This window comes from Ambystoma mexicanum, chromosome 1p (genome assembly GCF_040938575.1).
Source record: "Ambystoma mexicanum isolate Mex_15411 chromosome 1p, UKY_AmexF1_1, whole genome shotgun sequence".
NCBI lineage: Eukaryota > Metazoa > Chordata > Amphibia > Caudata > Ambystomatidae > Ambystoma > Ambystoma mexicanum.
This window is the reverse complement of record NC_090921.1, coordinates 1,333,837,823-1,333,859,444: the sequence shown is the minus strand read 5'-3', so window position 1 is coordinate 1,333,859,444 and position 21,622 is coordinate 1,333,837,823. Positions and strand designations below refer to the sequence as shown.

General features: G+C 44.5%; 1 protein-coding gene across 8 annotated transcripts in view; it reads right to left on the bottom strand.

Annotated features, from left to right (window-relative positions):
- EPN1 (epsin 1) overlaps nucleotides 1-21,622 on the bottom strand; it is an 835,995-nt gene that overhangs the window by 349,883 nt on the left and 464,490 nt on the right. For 4 of the 8 annotated variants that reach the window (XM_069606952.1, XM_069606915.1, XM_069606959.1 and 1 more), the window contains one exon: nucleotides 13,031-13,105. The exons of the other annotated variants lie outside the window; for them this stretch is intronic. In XM_069606952.1, the coding sequence (XP_069463053.1) occupies nucleotides 13,031-13,105 (75 nt within the window). The remainder of the gene's footprint in view (nucleotides 1-13,030; nucleotides 13,106-21,622) is intronic. 8 annotated transcript variants of the gene reach the window in all.

Here is a 21,622-nt window from a genome sequence, read left to right as displayed (position 1 = left end):
GGATCAGTGGGCGGAGGGTCACTTACAGTTGGCGTGCGGCTCTCTGTTGACTGGTCTGTCGAAGAGCAGCTCGGGGGTGTGTGTGCGTGTGTGTGCGCGTGCATGCGTGTGTGTGTGTACGCCGTCGTCGCCGTATGCCTGCCTCATAGCAGCACGCTGCGACTGCCTTTTGAGGCTGGGCACAGGCATGCAGGAACTGGTATGTTCCTCTGTAATGTCTTAGAGCTTCAAATCGTCTCGGCTGCCTCAGCCTTTGTGATCCGATTCGATGATCCCTGCAGCGGTCACAGACTACACCACCTTGGTGTACGTCACCCACCGCTTAGTTCAGTGCTCTTTAAGGGTCTTGGGCCTAAAGAGTTTGCACGACCTCGCGTGAGGGATTATGGGTGCAGGGTTCATCACACTAGAGCTAGTTTACAGTCAAGCCCGGTCGACGTCCCTTTTCAAATGTCAAAAAACCTCATGTGCAATATGAAAGTACTACTCTGTCCCCTATGCAAAGCATGTGATTCTAAGCAGATCCACAAGCCTCCAAAATACTATATACATACAGATTGTTTTTTTCCGCCATACTAGTCAGACGCATGTGTGAGGAGTTCCTTTCGGCGTACAGCCTTATATATATTTCAATTACTGTTAGATCTCTTCCTATCCTTTATTCACCGAACGCCGAAGACCGACGCCGCTGACGATCGGAGACACTTCCGTCGAAGACTGCTGCGTTGGACCCCAGGCCTTAGAAGGCCACCTCGGGCCTCGGCCCAGTCAGTAGGGAGAGTAGGGGGAGGTCATACATACTTTTTCCTACATATATTCGCCCGCTGCCATACCTTGACTTTATGGACAGTACTCTATTTAAATTCTGTCCCAAATGTAACAAAAAGTTCCCCTGGGTGGATAAACATACTGTTTGCAATTTGTGTCTCCCTCTGGACCACTTTGAGGTATCTTGTAAGGCCTGTAGGCTTTTCAAGCATAAAACCCTAAAGGACCACTCCACGCAGCGCTGGGCCCACCACGCCAGGCAGCTCGTAGCCATGGATGTAGAGGGCGCCTTCAGCGATGGCAGCAACGCCACTGAATCGGACGGTGAGGGCCACATGGCGGCTTAAGCTACCTAGGCGCAGACCCCCGAGCCCGTATGACTGGCTGGTGGCCATGTTGTGGGGGCCACACTCGGCGGCAAAAGCGCAACACGAACATCCACCATCAAGCCCAATAGCTCCAGCCGAGACCCGACACGTGTGTCGAGCGATCGGCAACGGTCGACACCTAGAGAACAGTCCACCCAATCCTTGTCCTATGGGTGTTCCCGATCCTGGTCGCCTCACGACAAGGCACAGCCGTCCTCGGACGGGAAAGGTGTCATCCATCAAACCGCCACAGAGACCCGATCGTCTGATGACAACGCAGTGTCTCGACCCACTACCGAAACTAGACGCTCTGCATCTAACCCTACACCCGAAATTCGACGCTCCTCGTCGGATCATGCCTCAGAGAGTCGACACGATGCGTCGGATCAAGCGGAAGGACCCAGGAAGGCTAGTAAAACCACCTCTACCCATGGGAAGGGGGTAAACACCTCAAAATGTCATCCAAAGATACCCACACGAGAAGCGTAGGGAGGACAAGGCTGCTAAAAAACAATCAAAAGAACCTCAGTCAGCTCCCCAGACCAAGGTTATACCTCCCACAGATGAGGACATGGGCCTTACCCCTCATTCTGTTACTATGCCAAGCTCCAAAGAATGGAGCTTGCAGGACAGAAAGAGTAATGAGGAGGATAACCTTTATGGCACATTCTTATGAAAAGAATCCAATCTATTTTCAGAGTTTTAAGAACACCCCTCCCACCTCAGCTCCTTCTGGTTCCAGGGCCACTCCTGTGTCTCCTCAACCCCCTCCTAAGAGGGCTCGCTCTCATACTCTCTTTCAGGACTTGGTGGAGCCTTATGACCCAAATGCCTCAAATTGCCATGAAGAACCTGACCCTCAATTCGAGGAGGAACAGGCTGCAGACCCTTACGACGGGGATGATGAGGACCAGGAGGCTGAAGCTTACCCTTTAGATTTCCCAATTCCTAAGGACCCTCCTGTTAATGATTCTCCAGTCGATAACTAGCCTCTCCTTAATGAAATATTGGCAAAGGCTGCTGAACACTTCCAGATAGATACACAGGAAGTTCAAGAGGCCAGGGATTTCACAGAGCAAATCCGGAGAGACAAAAAGGGCAGTAATTCAGTCCATCCCTTTACTAAAATCAGACCAGCGCAGAATTCTGCCTTCTTTGCAGACACCCAACCTCACACGTATAGTAAATCCACGTGTTGAAGTTATTTTGCGCTGCTCCCTCTGACCCTTTATATAACAGGGGGCAACTAAAGCCAGATTCACTGGTTGTTACCACCACTAGAAAGAGAGCGGGAACCCCACTTGCTTCCTCTGAGGCTCCTCCGGATAAGAAAAGCAAAATAATCTATGATCTAGGGAGGAAAGTCGCTTCATCTGCGGCTTGTCAGGCTAGGATAGCCAACAGTGCCATCCTCTTAGCAAGTTATAATTGCCGTAAGTGGGAGGAAGTATCTGCATTGCTTTCCTCCGCACCTGAACCTTTGAAGTCCCAGTTAGCGCAAGTAGCAGCTGAGGAGAGGGCAGTGTCGGGCTGTCTCCTAAAGACTAACTTCGAGGCAGCTGATAATGCCGGTAGAAAAATCGCTGAAGGTACGATCATTGAGGTATGCATGGTTAACACAATCAGGATTCAAGCCAAAATCTCAGGTGACACGGATAAGACATGCCGGTCGAGCCTAACCTATTATTCGGCAAAGCCGTCGAAGATGCACTTAAAACAGCAAAGGATGAGTACGACACCTTAAAATCCCTTGGTCAACTCACCGACTAAGCCTCTGTAAGGACCTGCATTGACTGGTTCGATAAGAGGGGTTTGAATGCCCGAAGCGCTCTGAATACTGCTAGAAGTTCCAGCAGATTGATGTGGTTCTGAGCAAACTTGTGAGACCACAGACCCTGAGCTGTGTGGTGAAGGTAGTGAGCTCCCCACCCTGTTAAGGAGGCATCTGTTGTGACGGCGGCCTGAACCTCTGGGTCGTAGAAGGGTTTCCCTTTTCGTTATATTCTCTCTCTTCCACCAGCAAAGATACTGTACTAGTGTTGGCGAAACGACCACTAGATCGTCCCACTGACCACTTGCCCGAGACCACTGTTTCGCCAACCACTGCATGGGTCGCATGAGAAGGCGTGCCTTGGGAACCAGGTAAATGTAAGACGCCATCATGCCTAGCAAACGCATTGCTTTGCATACCCTTATTTGGTGAACGGCTTGATATTGAGGAATTTGCAGCAACAAATTTCGAAATTATTTCCTCTGGTAGAAAGGCCAACCCCTCTTGAGTATTTAGGACAGCTCCTAGGAACTGTTTGGAGGTGTCTGGCACGAGCCTTGACTTTTTCTCGTTGATGGAGAAGGCCAATTGAAAGAGGAGGTTGATGGTTCTATGGATGTTTTGTCTGCAAATCAGGGGGACTCCCCTGTAATGAGCCAGTCGTCCACGTAAGGGTACACTGGGATTGCCTCCCTATGCAGGTGTGCTGCCACCACCGCCAGTATCTTTGTGAAGACCCTTGGAGCCGAGGCTATTCCGAAGGGTAGCACCTTGAATTGGTAGTGCTGGTTCGCCATCTTGAAATGCAAGAATCTTCTGTGCGCTGGGAACATTGAAATATGAAAATAGGCATCTTTCATACCCAGTGTTGCCATGTAATCCCCTTTTTTAGGGGAGATTTATTACCTCTTGTAGCACAGTCATGCAGAACTTTTGTGGCTTAGCATATTTTTTTGCAGGGTGCAAATCGAATACTGGGCGCATTGTTAGATATTTCTTCGGCACAAGGAAGTAAATTGAATAAATACCCCTGTTTACCTGGTTTCCTGAGATGACTTTGATGGCGTCCTTTAGTAGAAGCGTGGTGATTTCTTCGAGGATGATGCACTGATGTTCCTTGGAATGGGTCTTTTGTCGTGGGGGATGGTTCTTGGGTTGGTCGAGGAGCTCTATACAATATCTGCCCCTGTTACGGTGGACAGCACCCATCGGTCTGTGGTGATTTCCTCCCATGCGTGGGTGAAGCTGGATATACGCCCTCCTAATGGAGAGGCATGGGAGGGCACCTGGAGCGTATAGTCACTGCTTTTGAGGTGGGGTGCCACCTCAGGAGGAGTTGTAGCGACCGCAGGATGTGCACACTCCTTTAGGGTACTTCTGGGATGACTGACCCCGATTGTTTCCCCAGGCAGTACCTTGGCTCTGGTTATAGGTGGAACTCCTCTGAATTTTGGACCCATGAGCGACAAAAATTCCAGTTTCCCCTCTGGCCAGTGGGTTTATTGATCAGTTGGCCCAATGACTTGATAGCATCGTATTCTTCTTTGGCCATCTTTAAGGCGTCCTTGACAGCCTTGCCAAAGAGCACATTGGGCTCAACGGGCATGTTGATAAGGGTAGCTTGCGTCTTTGGTTTAAAACCCGACAGGCGCAACCAAGCGTGACGCTTGATAATAGTCCCTTCTGCTATTATCCTACCTGCGTTGGCCGCGGCGGCAGGATTGGTTTTTAATAAGCAGCTTGACACTGCCCTGCGTTCCGTGGCCACCTGGGCAAGCTGAGACTTAAGTGGTTCCAGGGCCGATGATAGTAAGGCCGACACCTCATCCCATTTGTGGCAGTTCTAAAAGGCCAAAAGGGTAGAATTGTTAGCAATCCTGGTCTGGAATGCCGTGGAGGAAGCCACCTGTCTGCCCACTGTGTAAAGTCTCTTGCTTTTCCTTGTCAGGCGGGGCCTCAGAGGAAGCTAGGGGAGTATCAGCCCTCTTCCTTGTAGTAATAACTAATGAATCAGTCTTCAGTTGCCCTCTGACATACAGCGGGTCAGGTTTAACATTTTCTCTTGCTGCATAAGATTAGGGCTCTCCAGCGATGGCTGTATTTTTCGCGAAATGGACTTGAGGCGAGGGATAAAGGGCGTAACAGCCTTCTCATCTCCTAAGATTTCATCTAGAAAATCTTTATCTTGTTGTACTTCCTGTGTATCTATCTGAAAATGCTCTGTCGCCTTGGCGAGCACTTCATTTATTAGGAGTTGATTGGTAATGGGTGAGTCAATGACCAGGGGGGTCCTGATTAACAGGCGAGTCCAAGAGATATACATTTGTTTCAGGGTCGACCTCAGGGTCCTCATCATCCCAGTAATAAGAGGTCTTCATGGTCGGAGTCAGGGTCATAGAGGTTCATGACTGTGCCTTGCACTGGATTCTCGGGGCGAGACCTCTTAGCAGGGATCTGCAACCCAGAGGGTATTGCAGTGCGGGAGTGGAGTGGAAACTTCTGAAATATTCAGGGTCCTTTTCATAGAAGTTGGCCATGAAGGACATCCTCCTCATGTCCCGGTCTATATCCTCAGCCGACCATTGGGCAGAACTAGGTGAGAAGGGAGCCCTGAATCTTCATCTGTGGGAGAAAGTAAGGTAGAATGAGGAACCCTCTTTTTCAGGGTGGAGGACAGAGAATCATGAGATACAGGTTCTTTGGGCTTAACATCCTGAGATTTCTCCTTATGAGGGGTCTTAGAGGACTTTTTCTTGGATTCCCTCTCTTTACCCTGGCCCCCTGAAGCGTGTTTCCCCCTGACTGTAAGGGGTCTTGTACCTGACTCGACGCAGAACGTCTAATTTCGGGTGTGGGCTGGACCGGAGCCTCGCCCGCGGACGATCGGCCCTCAGTGGGAGTTCTTCGGGCAACGTCTGTACTGTCCTTCGACGGCCAGGGCCTGTCATGTGGCGATCTCTATCAATAGTGCCCAGAGGACAGAGATTCCACTGACTTCTCCCTAGACGTTGTGCGTTGCCATCCGCTCGACACGCGTGTCGAGTCTCGGCCAAGGGTTGTGTGTTTAGTGGAGGAAATATTGATAGCACTTCCACCGCCCGGTGTTGTCCCCATAACAAGGCCGCCGGACTGTCTTCCATGGTCGGGGGCCTGCAATTGGGTAACCGGAGTAACCCCAATACTGCAGCATTGCTGCCGTCGCTGATGAAGGCACCCTCTACTTCCATGGGCTCGAGCTGCCTGGCGTAGTGGGCCCAGCATTTAGTAGATAGGTCCTTCAAAGTCTTGGACTCGCGGGAGACACAGGTTACACACAAGGTGTTTATCGACCCACAGAAATTTCCTATTGCAAGGGTCTTGTCCATAACGGAATGACACGGCAGTTAGGCAAATGTAGTGTAAGAGAAGGGGCATATACATTCTAAAATCACCTCCCCCTTCCCCTCCCCCTCTTCCTAGTGTGTGGGACGAAGCCCGTAGCGGCCTTCCATGGTCGCCATTCAGATGAACATGTTTGCATGTTCATTTATCTTATGATGCACTGTACCTATGTGAATTAAAATAATGTTTTAAAGTAGCAGGTCGCGTGTGCTTGGGACTTTTTTGCATACATGCAGTATGTGAGGTTTTTTGCAGTGTTACAACTTTACAACAGCATGTGTTTTCAATATGTATATGCCTGAATCAGTCTAGCCCTATCCTAGAAACCCTTTTTTATTTTTTTAAACGAAGTATTTTGGTGGATTTCAAAGTTTTAAAGGTACTCAATGGGGCCTTGTGCGTTTAGGTATTAGTTAATGACAATTCATAAAATGGCACTTACAGGTTTCCTTTTAAGGAAGAAGGTAGCTACCGATAACAAGTGTCTAGGGAAGTCCCAGACATGTCCCATCTATACAAGGTCCAATACCAAACCAAAGGAAAAGGTGGCTGCAGGATAGGAATTTACATCAAAACATATGCAGCGAGCTCCTCGAACCCAAATCAAGGCAAACAACCCTAGTTTAGTCTAGGCTGTTGGTGGAGACTGCCATCACTATTGGTTGGGGTGTTGGGCATGCAGGCATCACAGATGCAGAGGTGGCTTCATTTAACAGCGGAGTCCAATGAGTTAACGGTTAATTTCTTTTCACAACCTCACGGCTCAGAATACCATCAGACTGGACTTCAGGTTTTAGTGATGATGGCCGTCGGTTTCCCTGAAAATGTAGCAGATGAGTCACAAAATACAAAGGACTTCACCTCCAGCAAAGCCCTTCTTACTGGTGGATAGCAGAAAATCCACAGAGTCCATTTCACTCAACCAAATCCCCCAGAAAGTTCCACAGCACTGGAGGCTGCCTGAAGTCCTAGCACAGTGGATGGCTAATGAAGTAAACTACTGAACTTGCTGTGCCTATCAGCTCAAAAGAGGGAGACACTGTGCTGGCCTCTGCTGGCCGATAGGGTGTGTACCTTCGCTATCCAGGATTTGGTTTTGGCCGCTCCTGTTGCAGCACATGTTTCCTGGCACCCCTCTGTGGACTATGCATACCATGTTCCGGTGATAAACTTTCTGAATGGCTCCAGATCCCCCGCCCAATGCACAAAACCTGGGCTGAGTGTGACCTCTCCCACATCAGATGACCTGCAAAATTCCAACTCAAACTCTTAGGGACTATCCAATCACAGATAACCAGCTGAGCCACAGACATATTGTCACTCTGTGTGTGATGTGGATTATGGTGACGAGGATTCCTTCCCCAGTCCAAACAATTTCTAAGAATACAGAGGCCTTTCCAGAGTCTGCAAAGAGTACAACCATATATGGCAACGTCCTACTCCTGCCCAGGTGGAAGACGCCCAACAAAAACTGAGTAGAAAACAAGAGACCTAATGAGGCTAACCATTTTGGGCACCACAGAATTCAACTGGCTTTTTCATAGTTCGGAGGGCACGAAAAGAGTGCAAACCTAGACTTCTGCCACGAGCCTGTTTGGGCTACACAGACAAATGGAAAAATGCTCTTAATGTACAAAGAGAGGATGATGTGGTGCAGGACGACAAGGTTCCCAAGTGCTACAAACCATAACAGAGTCATTATGGAGGTAGAGGCCCAGAGGGTTTTAGGCCATCCCTAGGATGCATGCCTCTCCACCTTGGAATATGTACCGGAAAGGGAGGCAGTTCAGTGCACTGCACTAGCCAGCCCTTATAAGAAGAGTAGTGTTAGAAATGGAATTGTTACAGATCGTGCAGCCATACCCCGAATCAGCCATTGGGCCGGAGGTGTTAGCCAAAATCAAAACCCCTCTGCAGCGTCAGAGCTTGCACTGGATTCACAAATTTCTGGCGGGATTAGTCATCACTGGTATAAGGACTGTTCAGCACTTCTGAGTGAGAGCCAGAAGACAGGCACCAGTGACGCGTCAACAGAGAACAAGCCAGTTTGGGAATGTGAAGAGAGATTTGCTGACATTTTTATTCAATGTAACAAGCGCTTAAAGGACAAAGGTGCTGCTGTAGTGAAGTCCTCCATAGAACTATAAAGTCTGTAAAGGGCCATAACAAAAAAGGAATCACAAAGGGTTCAATCAGGCCAAAAGTGCCAGGCTGAGATAACGGGACTGACACATTTTGTGGATCTGCATCAACACATTGTCTAGGGGAAGTCACTGGACTGGCGGTGAAGTGGTCAGATGTGCAAACCTCCAATTAATCGAAAGCTTGTACAAATTTGAATAAGCAGCAAGATGGATCTAGTCTGGTCCAGAGGAAGAAGAGATTGCGGTATGGTTGCTGGTGTATGTATAAGCAGTAACCCAGACAAGATTTTGGTGCAAGTGTTTTACTCTGTATTTTAGGAGAACATTTTCTAAGTTTTCTAAACTAAGTCCCATTTCCAATGAGAGTATTTGATAAGCGAGTAAACAAATGGCTTAATTGTAAAACAGAAATGTTTTGCAATACATTTCTTTGCACCATCATGCACATTTTTACCTTTTCAGATCATATAGTAATAGGAGTTTCTTCCTGTGGCACTATGTACACTACTTATCCTAATGTATCCATGGAGCTGTGAAAGTAAAAGCAGAATGACAGGGTTCGATGTGTCGGTTTCCTATTTTTGTTGCGAGTATTTGCGTATTTTTAGGGAGTAAAAGTGGCCGATACACCTCGTTATCTGTGGGGCTATGTCTGCACATTGATGGAACCATGCCTGCGCACAGTCATCACTCTTTATTGCTTTGCAAAATATTTTATGTTCTCTGTACCTGGCATCCAGATATTTTAGAGATCTGGGATGAGGTGCACGATTTGTTTGGAATTTGTACCACAATATTCTAAAGTTAGTCTGTGGGCCAAAATCACATTTCTACAAGAACATTAAACTGCACCGACTCTGCTTATTAGATTGATATAGCTAAACCGAAGGTGCTCGTCACAATGAAAGGCATTTAGAAAAACATGTTGTACCCATTACAGGAATAGCCCCACAGCCGAGTATATCTTGACTGAAACCAAATTCAACTCTAGCAAAACCGTGGGCAAACAAAACGAGCAAACAATTCACTTGAGGAAAGAGACAAGCCCCTACCTATGAAAACGTTTCTCAATATGCAAAGGATGCCATGTGTCAGCACAACATGCATGTAGCACTAAACAAAAAACTGGACTGAAGCATTAATCCATTACCCATAACTACTCCAGAAATACAAACCTAGATCAATTTATGGTGTACAGCTAATGAAAACTCCAAGAATGTACCATTCAACAGCAAGACTAGCAAGACGAAATACACAATCTTCCAAAGAATACGCCTTACAATGCCAAACATATTACTCACCTAAAATATTCACTGCAACAAAGAAATCCTACGCGCAAACAAGGCCAATAGCAAACATGTGCCGATTCAGAATTTAAGCCAAAATGTGTATAATATTGAATTGGAATGCATTTATCAACTACAAAACCGCCTGGGAAACCTAGTGCACAACATGCATCCATTTCAGATGCAAAATAAGATAGGACATGCCGTTGATGCAAATCAGCTATTGGTAGGAAAAGTACCAACGGGTCATCTAACATGAGCCCTGACTAAGGTGGCACACACAGTTCAAGTACCGCCGAAACTTGACCTCAACGGGGACTACACGTTCAGGAGTCACCAGCTCCATGTACACAATTGGATGGGTCCCTGTTCCGCACGTCGACAGACCCTGACAACTTTACCTCCACCTTCATTTATTCCAAGGGGGACAGGGGGATTACGCCAAGTGTAAATAGACCCTTGAAACATATAACCCCTACACCCCTGTTTTGGATTGAAATAATATGCACATTTTTGTTTAAATGTATCGAAGGACATCGGAAATAATTTCCACCGCAATATAATTAACATTTTCTTTTCACTTTTTCACGATTAGAAGCAATGTGTAATTAACACTAAGAGGAATACACAAGCAATGCCTCACATCAAGGGACTACTTTTTCTATTCTGGTCCTTCCCTATCCTTTCCTTTTCTTTACCTTTCCTGCCCGTGGTATCGCATGACCCATTCTAGGAAGCTGGTTAGGTAGACAACTTTAGACCATGAGACTATGTTTTTGAATTGATGCACATTGGTTAGTACTGTTTTTTTTATTTTTGTTTCAAGTTTTATGACTGAACTTATCTGTTTTGACCCAGTGCATTGTAAGGACATATGTTACTGTTGATATATGACATCTACCTATGATTTATATTCTCTTTTTTCTTCCCACTATTTCCAACTGAATTGTTTCTAGAATCTGGCATACTTAATGCATGTACCCACTTTTGAACCCTATGGATATTTACAGTGCAGGCAGTAGGATTTGATGTGATGGGATTTATGGACTTTATAACCCATGTCTAGAAAGGACAGCTCGGACCAAGAACCTTTCTTTCTATTTTATATACATTTGTTTTCCCAGTGGTACACCTATTTGTTGATGCAAAATAAGATACAACATGCCCTGGATGCAAATCAGCTATTGGTAGGAAAATTACCAGCCGATGAACTATTTGTCTAAGCAGGATAATAACAACTAGTTCCTTTAAGTAATCAAGTGAGTTTTCGTTCAGAATTTGAACACATTCAAATCAGACCTAGTCCTCATCATGAAATGACTATTACATGAAGGACTGGGTTGAAAAATAAGGGATTAACCAGAATAAAGAACTCCACACAAGAATATTGTGATCTGAAGTGCAATACAACACCAATCTCACACAAAGGTGAAGTCTGTATCAAGCCACATGCACTAACAGGTAAAAAAAACACACAAAAAGGCCCTGAAGGGACCAGCTAATCAAAACTCGGATTCAAAGAGTTATTTGACTATTGTGCAGCCAAGGAAATCTCACACCTCTGCAAATTCTACAAGCTCTACAGAGCTTCTAAAAATCGATGAATATGTGATGTTGTAAAAGATTTGCACTCAATTTAAAAAATAGGCGTGTGCACAGAGTATCCATTTCAGTTTAGGCCAATGGACCTGTTTTGTCAAAGGTTATTTGTGTAGGGCAGTACGTTCTTACAGGTTTTTGGAGGACACGGCTGATTAAGTTGCCAGCATAATTCTCTGCAGATGTCATTTCAGTTGCCCGCTCACAGGACATTGTCTTACCTGTTCATCTGTCAAGCCTGTACATACCTAGCTCACATAAGCAAATAAATGAATTAACTGTACAGTCGTATACACCACAAAGTATCACTCCATTGAGAAGATGCTGCAGGAATTTATGGGTAAAGTACTCAATTGTCCACAGAAGATCTACGTCCAATTGGTAAATCTCAAAATTATTGCACATACAAAATAAAACTGCTTTAAATATAAAACACTCTGCATGTACATAGCTTCACTACTTAAAGCACTTGTACGAACAACAAATCAAATGGATAATTGGCAACTAAGGCATCCAAAGCAACTTAAATGCTTGAAAGCAGTCAAGAAGACCGTTCGCTTTGGGAGGCCTAGTAAAAACTTGGGGATTCCAAGAAATTATACTCACTTCAGTTATTACAGACACAAAAGAGTACTCATTGCATGCATGTTTTTTTTTCGAGAAAGATCAATAACAGGACTGAGAATTGAGCACAGTGAATGTGTACCTCTCTACCATTTTTATTCAGGGAAGCATTACCCTTGTATAACCATGACTTAGATTTTTTGCATTTCGTAATAAAATACATTTGCAGCTGTGATACCACATGTCCATTGGAAGTAATAATTGCAAAGATGTTAAAAGGTCTTTTTAAATACAGCTTGTTTCTATCTTCTCCTCCCACCTTTGTGAAACAATCAGTAGGTACCACATCATGGTAAATGCAAAATTCCCACATTGAAGAACAAGAGCAGTACCGATGAAAGGAAACAGCCAATTTAGAAGGCACATAGAAAAAAAAAAACAAAGCAAAAAAGTCTGCAGATCACAGCGTTTACAAGTAATCCCCACATTAAGGACAGTAAATGTGTTAACAAAGAGGCACAGAACAGGTGAGACGGCAAATGGAGATAAGAGCATTGAGGATATAATATGGCCATCGTTGAGTACGGGTATGTGACGGACAGATGCTTATTTCCCCAAAGCCCATTAATCTCTGCTTGGAGCACAGATTTAGCAGATTGTTAAATATGGGTGTGCCAAATTATGCCAAGATCATGCAAATCATGTTCATTTTTTGATCATGGACTGCATATCAGACATACTGATTTAAAAATGAGTGCTGCGCTGGCAACCATGACTAAAATAGGTCTAAAATATTTTACATCAACTACTTGGCATCAACTTATGCCACCCAATTGAAATGGCATCAGTCTCAGAAATAGTCATTGAGAGAGAGAGGAGAGAAAAGATTTTCCTGAACTCTTAAAGTAACAGCCAGTTTATAAACCTCATTTTGCTCTTCTCCAACTTCCAACACTCAACAAGTAATCAGTAAAAGGAAAGCAGAGTAAAGAGGTTAGTTGAAGCCGCATGGCACCAGGTCAGTCTCAGCCCCAGCCAAAAACAGAGAAGCAAATCGGTGAGTGCGGGGCTGCCAGCAAGGGCCTGCCAATTGTGATTATCTTTGTATTTCAGTATTCCAGTTTGTTACCAATCTGAAGGCAGCTCTACCTTGTCGTGTTCCTCTTTGCTTATGTTTAGGGCAAGCTGAAGCTGTAATTCCTCTTCGGACACAACAACGGGGGGCTGGGAAAGAAAAACAAAATAAAAGCAGGCAACACCACCATGGTAGAGAGGGAGACTGCAAAGCGCTGTAGAAAGGGGAATAAACCTGAGGGGAGGATAAGCAGAGATGCAGATGGGAACAGATTTTTTTTTTTTTAAGGCTGTGCCACTGCAGGCCTGCCATCTCTGAACACCTATGCATAAGACCTGCTCAGATTTCTGCATCAGTTTTGAATTTGCAAAATTTCTTCCCCCACCCACCAATCTTTACTTCTTTACTTGCAGTTTTTAAACATTCTTGCCATTTAACTTTGTGGCAATTGCGCCTCACATTTTTCAGGTTATTTTATTCTCACAAACCCTTTAGGACAAGAAAAATGAATCCCAGATCAAAGGATATAACAATAGAGTAGGAAACTGTTGGATTAAATATCTGGACCCACAGAGCAAAAAACAAAAACTGTAAAACAAAGACATTTCCTTAGAAATAGCCTTGTGGAAAGAACAAGACAAGCAACGGATGCAAAGAGTGGTAAACATCCTTCTTCCGACATTTGGGCCAAAAGCCATCTTTGGTTTAAAGGGGACGGTGAGGAGGTAGAACGAAAATTAATATTTACAAAAATCACTGCTACAACCACAGTAGTGAGGGCATCCCAACATGTTAAAATAATTACATAATCCCCAGTTCACGAGACGAAAATGAATGTAGTGATACAGTCTTATATGTGCACAATTAAACTGTTGTGAACAAAGCTTGCTCATTTGAATACAGACATATATGGTGGTGATTGTTCCAGAATGGTTCGTGGACACCATAAAACCGTTCTATTTCCAGATCATCAACAGATGGCGAGACATTTTCAAAATGGAACTTGAAATGAAGCCACTGTGAGAATCTGGTGCATTTCCAAAATCTTGAGCTGGGAATATCAGGACTATGCAATAAACCAAAATAAAAAGGGACTAAAACACCACATCGCAAAGTCAAAATCAAAAGCAAAAGGAAAATAGCAGCCATCCATATACACCAGGCCACAGCAAAAGTGTAGGACACATCCTTCCAAAACACAGTTAGTTTAAAGTACTTTGTTTGCAGTATTCTGACACATCTTTATCTAGAACATCTCCTCGAAGGGCGCTTGAGTTGGTCTGCGGGTGTAACCATTTTCTTCTCAGTGCACAGTTTGAATGGTGTATCGTCAGGGTAGGCTAATTGAATTTAATTGTCAGCATGGGAAGCCCACATGTTTCTGGACAGTACAAAAAATACATTTACAATATACCGTTCTAATTTTGGTAAGGTCATATTTTAAATAAATGTATTAAAATTGTATTCTGTAGATGTATTGAGGTAGCTGGTTAAAGTGAAAAAACCATGCGCTTTAATCAGGTTTTATAGAAAAATGCATCAGACGTTTAGCAGAGGTTCGTGCAAATCCTCTTTACCTGCCCCATCCTCGAACTCATGAAACTATTCTCAGTTTTCGATGTAGCTGCATTTATTTGTCAAAATCATCCTACAAGTGACTTATGTAATTTGCACAACAATGAAGAGTGATTTTCAAAGTTTCACGTCATTGCTACTCAGCATCTAGCTGATAACTAGAATTACAGAGAAGATCTGTATTCTCCCCTTTCTGTGGATCTTCATTATGAACCATTAAAATAGAGCAGAATAGCAACCTTCCATCACACCGCAGGTGTGGCAAGGAAAATGTATACACTTTTTCATATGCAATAAAAGCAAACAGAGGGTACGGTACATCTTTGTTAGATGGCGAAAGAAAGTGTATGGGGGGGGTGCACACAGGTTACCCAAATAGGTTTTTCAGCAAAGCTTGACACTGGCGTATCGAGTAGTGGAGAAGTATAGACAGCAAAGATTTGAAATCCTTTAACTGGACCCTCCATGTTGCTACCTTGTAAATATAGAGAAGGGGCACATTTCTCTATAAAACTTTTCTTCGAATGTAGCACACTCTGTACATACATAGAAGAGAGTGGTCTACCCTGCTTTCTGATAACAGCAGCTAATATAGGAGATAACCCATTTACAAATAGATTGTTGAGAAGCTGTAAGGCACATAGCAGGCTCGTAATTCACAAACCGTTGTTTGGTTTTCCTAATAGCCTTAATTCTATCTAGATAAAACGTCATGTTCTTAATATCTAGAATGTGCAAACCTTGTTCAGCTGGAGCAAGGACTGGAAAAAAGAGAAGGTTAATAGTTTGATTTATAGGGATATCTGAAACAACTTTAGGAAAAATGAAGGGCGTCTTACTTTATCCTTATGAAATACTAAATATGCCCCTCACGTCTGGCTTATGTTACCGGCTCTAAAAAGGGTAATTGCATTGGTTAAGTGCTACCAATCTACCATTGGAAGTAGCTGAAAAGAAGACCGACCCTCCATTAGCTTAGACAAAACAATGATCAGTCCCAGGAGGAAGACCGTTTAAGAACTGAAGGGTAAACCTTTTAGCAATGTTAATCACCAGTACAATGAAAAAGGGCGTTTTGGTGGGAGTCTTTCAAAAGGGTGCTAGGGCTGAGAGATTGGTACTAATGGGTGAATGATGCAAACGCCCAATTTCCCTCAGTGAAGTAAATATGACAGTTCTTTATTCTATGGACAAGTAGGGGGGCACCTTCCCTTCCAATACCATGTGAAAAATCCCTCCCACTTAAAGGTGTAGCATACTCTTGCAAAAGAACACTTGGCCCCTTTCAAAATCTCTGTACAGATTTGGACACTTAAGAAAACAGATGGCACATGTGGGCTTCCCATCCTATAAGGGATGCAGCAGTTTAAATTGCCTAAGCTAACTCTCCTTTAAGTTACCCCAACATTAGTCAAAAGCTGGAATCTTGTTCATTCGATCTGACGGATCAAAGGACACACTGACAATATTCTCTAAAAGAGTTCTGCCAAAAGGACAGAAGTACCAATGACCTGGTTCCAAACCACTTTGTCTTTCCTGATGACTTCCAATTGATCTTCCAGTTTACGTATTTGCAAAAACTGGGATAGCCAACTGTTCACTGAATTACTCCCCAAGTAATTCACTGGATGGTGTCAGGCAAACGTTCTTCCTATCCACTATCCCTGACAAGTGGATTAGTAGAAGACCAGAAATACAGAGATAAGGCAGGAGTTCGCCACATGCTTTCAATCTGGAGACAGATTTTCAGTCCTAAAAAAAGTGGTTTTGATCTGGAGCTTTGTACTTCTCATTCTGCACGATTTTCATACCTCTGACCAATGCAGCAGTAATAGAAACTTTCCATGCCATTTCCATAAATGTCAAAGCTAAAAGTAGGGTAAAGGTTTTGAGGCTGAAGCGTCTAAAAATGCAGTCCTTGTTGAGAATGAAAATGGTATGTTCAAATGGTCAGCTGCCCCGATCAGCAACTAGTTCAATATTATGTCATGCTGACTTTCAGCGATTGTACAGGAGAAGGAGAGTAAAATGACCCATTTTAATCCATTGGCGTAGTAGTATTGGGAGGAGTCATAACTTCGATGTTGCAGGAGCCGAAAGGGCTCTACCGCAATGAACTTGGAGATCTTATTGGCCTAGGAGGATTCCAGTATCTTCATTTGTTTGTTACTGATATTGCTCTTACTGCGGTTTCTCCCCCAGTTTCTAGGCACCGGGCCTGGGATCGAAACCATGTCGCTCAGCATAGACTTGTTCCAAAGGCAAGAGCGTGGCCCACAGCAAGCCTTTAGGTTTACTGTTTCAGGCATCCTTGCACTGCCTTACGGAGATGCTAATCTTGAAGGACCTGCAGGATGGGAGCCCGAGTAGGTGGCAGCGCCTGAAGGGTGTCCTTAGTCGATACGCTTATAAGACATTTATCACTGGATCTTGAGGCGTAGACAAGGACCCTTCACTTGGAAGTAGATGTTTTAAGACGGTCTCTGACTAAGACTGAAAATTGAAGTTTATAATCTCTTAAAGTTGGATGGATTGAGGAATGTTTTGGCATTGACTGCATAGGTAACAAAACGAACAACACTATAGAGAACAACTCAATGAGGGAAAAAAATCACTAGTGAGCCTTTTCTCACACAGGTAGGCTGAAGGACCACCAGGGGACCCAGAAGTACTGAGGGGCTGCACAGGGTGTCTCGTTGTGTCTTCTCTTGCTTGACCAAACAAGGCAGTCCTCTTACTTCTAGGCCTTTCAGTAGAGTAAGAAGACCCTGAAGCCGCTGATCTGTATGCTTAATCTTGCCTAAAATCTCTTGGCTTCCCCTTGTCAGTCTTCTTCGATGCATGTCCTAATTCACCTAGCTCTCCTCTATGAGTTGTTCTTCTGGAAAACAGTACATCCACATGTCATGCCCCTCCCTCCCATTTTGACATCTCTCCCCCACCTTTTGTACATCTGTCAAACAGGCAATGTGTGAGGAAAAAGCCTAGAAAAAAGGCAAGGAAAAATATCAGATTTTTGTCAAGACTAAATGACCACAAAAAAAACACGTTGAATAAAGCCGATTCTCTTAAAAAAAATGTTTTAAAAATAAAAAGTCAGATTAGAACCAAATAGTAAGCTAAGTGTTGCTGGTGTCAAGGATTATTTTCCGTGGATTGGAAACACCTAACTGGGTTGACATAGGATCACCATCTCTACAAAAATGAACTGATGACCTACTGTCCATACAGTGCATTACGGGGCACTCTGAAAGCTTTTCTCTTAAAGGGTCATTGACCTGTCTGGATTTTAAGTATTTCCTCATTTACTTTAGTTTTCTTTTGGTTTCATACATTGCAAAGTGAACACAAAAGCAGTGGCCCTCACTTTTTTCACTCCATTAAAGAAAAAAAGATGCAATACTATTAAACAATGTCAAATTTTAGGGCCTCATTACGACCCAGGCGCTAATGGGTTAACGGTGCCGTAAAAGGCTGCGGCGCCGTTAACCTATTAGCGCCTAATTACGAGGTCCCTTTGCGGGACCCGACCTTAACGGCTGGTTTTACCAGCCGTTAAATTAGGGACCCGCAAAGGGACCTTGTGGCTAAGTACGGTGCCGCAATTTGCGGCACCATACTTAGCGCCTTCCCCACTCCCATTGAGCCCCATGGGGCAAAAATGGGAATGCGGAAGGGCCATGGCGGCATGGGGAATTACTGCCCCGCCAACCTTGGAATGGGGTGGTAATTCCCCATTCCGCCATGGCGGACACCGGCATGGACCATGGTGCTAATAGCACCATGGTCCTCCGCCTGGGTCGTAATGAGGCCCTTAGTAATTTCTATTTTTCAAATACAAATATTTTGAAGTGTGTGGGATCCCCAATGCAGAGATTCTATATTTACGCTTATAATGATAATCCTACAATGAAACTGGATGATCTACTAACCTTCACAGACAAGTTAAATTGGAAGGCTCCTTGCAACAATTTGGTAGGAGACCCATTACTTACCCATCCACCCCACCTTCCTATCCTAATTAGCTATCTAACCCCACTTCTTTTGCACTCGAGCATCACAACTGCTAAATTGAAATAAGTAAATACTGGCCGTAGGCACTCAATGGTATTATAAACACTGTCCACTCCACAGGTACCTGGAATACGTACGTACTTTTACTCCTTGGCAATGTAATTTACATCACCATATCCAACAATGCTCTTTTGTAAAGGCACCTTGCTGAGGACAGCCGCTACAGGTAATGTGTTCGAAATTAAACAACTTTTCTTTCATAAAATACAATTTACTTACAAAATCATAAAAATAGCAACTATAACAAATATTGCGTCTAGTCAAGGATATGAAATCTAAAACTGCTCAAAAAAATGAATAAGCGACTCTTGAAGGACTTGATATATGAGGAAGAGTTTACTGGCCCAGGATTCCCCTGGATTAACCCTGACAAAAGACAACTATTAGGCAAGGCCGATTTGAATATTTGGGTTGACAGAACTGCTTCAAAAAGGTGCAGTTTATGTTTTTTTGCATTTTTGTTTTCAAAAGACCACATAGGGAAGAGGAAAGATTATTAATACTTCACATTCCAGCAGCTCTGACAGGCACAGTTAAGATAAAAGCGGGTGCAGGGTATTTTAAATCTATATTATAAGGGCGTACAAGTAGGAGACCGACACACAGGTGGCATGCTTTTGGCTATAGACTTATTAGTGAGAAAACAGCGGTTTGCCTGCCTCAACCAAATACTAAGGAGTATGTCAGGATGTCCGTCTAAAGCAAAGAGACCACCAACCTGTGTCCAACCCTTACACTATAAACTAAACTTATGGAAAAGGGATGGTCTTCTTGGTCCAGAAGAATGGCTCCCTTCTTCTGGAAGAAAGCCCAAAGTTCGCTTCTGGACAATGCAAATTAAATGTTCTACTCAAAGTGTACAAATCAAAGTTTCAAAAAAGTTCCTTGAATTGGGATTGCAGCAAAGCACATAGAAAGTATTGTATCTTCATGGTGGTAGGGGGATGACTGCCTCCCCTTAACCCTTCTGAGGTTTCTCACTGGTTTTCCAAAATGCCAGGACAAGCGTCTTCTCTTTCCTGGCCTCATAACAATCCACGGCGAAGGAGCAGAGTTCCTAAATGAGAAAATAACGGTCTACCGTCCAACAAGACCACTGAGATCAAGCAACATTTGCATAGAACCAAAGAAAATTTGAGGATCATCTTTCTCTCATCAAGCAGAAATAACCTGGAACGACCTACCAAAATACATACGCAACACAGGGGATCATTTGGAATTCGGGAAACTACTTAAAACGTGGCTCTTTGCTCCAAAATCAGAAGGCAGCATCTAGGAAGCATGCACCCAGGGGATCAAGAACCTTAAGGAGTAACCCAAGACTTTAGCTTAATGGCTCCTAACCGGAGGGTGGGGGGCGATCCCCACCAACCCATGTCAAAATAGGAAACTTAGGTAAGGACCCCCCCAAGGGACAGGCAGGGAATGACCAGAACCCTCTAACCCAATCATCGCCAGCCCAGGTTGGGGGCACGCCAGCATCAGTCAGGTAGACATGCCACTAGAGTAACAGCGGAAAACTCACTCCTCAACATGCCGCCAACTAAGCGGACAAACTACAATACCAAACACACAGGATAAGCATAGAACTGTAAAAGACAGAGGTAGGAAAAACCTGCTAACCCAACTCTAAAACCTCAACTTTCCCCATAGCATACACTTCCCAAACAGAAAGTCAAACAACCCCAACACTGCACAACAATACGGACATACTTCACCACACTACAACAACAAACTAACAACACATAACCCTTCACAACATGTCAGGACTATGGGGTGGAGGAGGCGGAAGAGGTGTCAGGGACTCCGGAAAGCTTAGAAAACTGTATACAGGCAAAGAAACTACCTTTCCCAGCAGTCTTTGGGACATCTGGTAGTTCTTGCCGTGCGCGAATGTGGCCAGCTGTCACTAATTAGCAACATCTTATCAAGGGCCAACGGTGCACGGCAGGTGTGGCTATTCCGATTTATGATACGAAATCATGCCGGAGGATTGAGGGAAGCTGCTCGCGCCTGTATTTGTCCTTTTCTAAGCAGACCATGCGAGCGGACAGCAGCGAAAAGAGGACACGTGCGGTACTTAATTTTCCCCTGAGTGATCACTTGGACCTTGCCACGGCGGAAGAAGGACTCGCGCGTCTGCTAAGGGCTACCCAAGATTACGTCCGGGAAGGCTTGCGAGCTTCCCGGACGAAAGATAAGTGCGGGATGGGTTTATGAATTCACATGATTACACGGCCCAAGCTGGTGCTATGTTTATTGTATTCTCTATTGAAAAGGGGCAGTAACTTTTGATGCGCATTGCTTATGGGCTCAGAATTCATTGATTACAATACTGTCCGGAGAGAAAACGTGGTGCTGGCCATATTGGTTTGCAGAGTACTGGTGCTTCAATGCCTGTGGCACTAGCACTGGAAGGAAATACAGGCAGCACTCTAGTATCAGTGTTGTTAAGTAGATTACTCCGAGTGTGTTCAGTAACACAGCACAATGTTTGTGTTTGGTCCAGGTCTATGGCAGTATATGTTTTATGTTTGTAAGTGTTGCTAATGCTTGCCCATAGGGCCATGAGTTATGTTCTTCATGTGGGAGAACATCCCATGAGTCTGTTTCATTCTGCTTGCATATATGTGGTTAATGTACTGTAAGACTACCTGTGTCTGTATCAAAGGGTATAGGGGGTAAATGTGTTCAAGGAAGGTGCATCAGTGGCCTGTATTAAGGGGCACTACGGATGTCCTGAGTTTGTGTTATGGTCTATGGTATTTCACAAGATATTAGACAGAGTAGGGTTTCTTCCCTGTTCCTTCCCCGGTCCTATCCAAACTAGGCACTTTCTAACCCTCTATCCGGTGTTCCTAACATCCCCCATCCCGTCCAAAACCTCTCCCTAACCCTCTTCCCCCCTCTGGCTGGCACGTGGTATCCTGTGTTTGTATATCAGGTATCTGGGCCAACCACGGGTGGAGGACCGACTTCATTCGGCTTCTGTGGTTCGGGGGAGAGTGTTGACACAC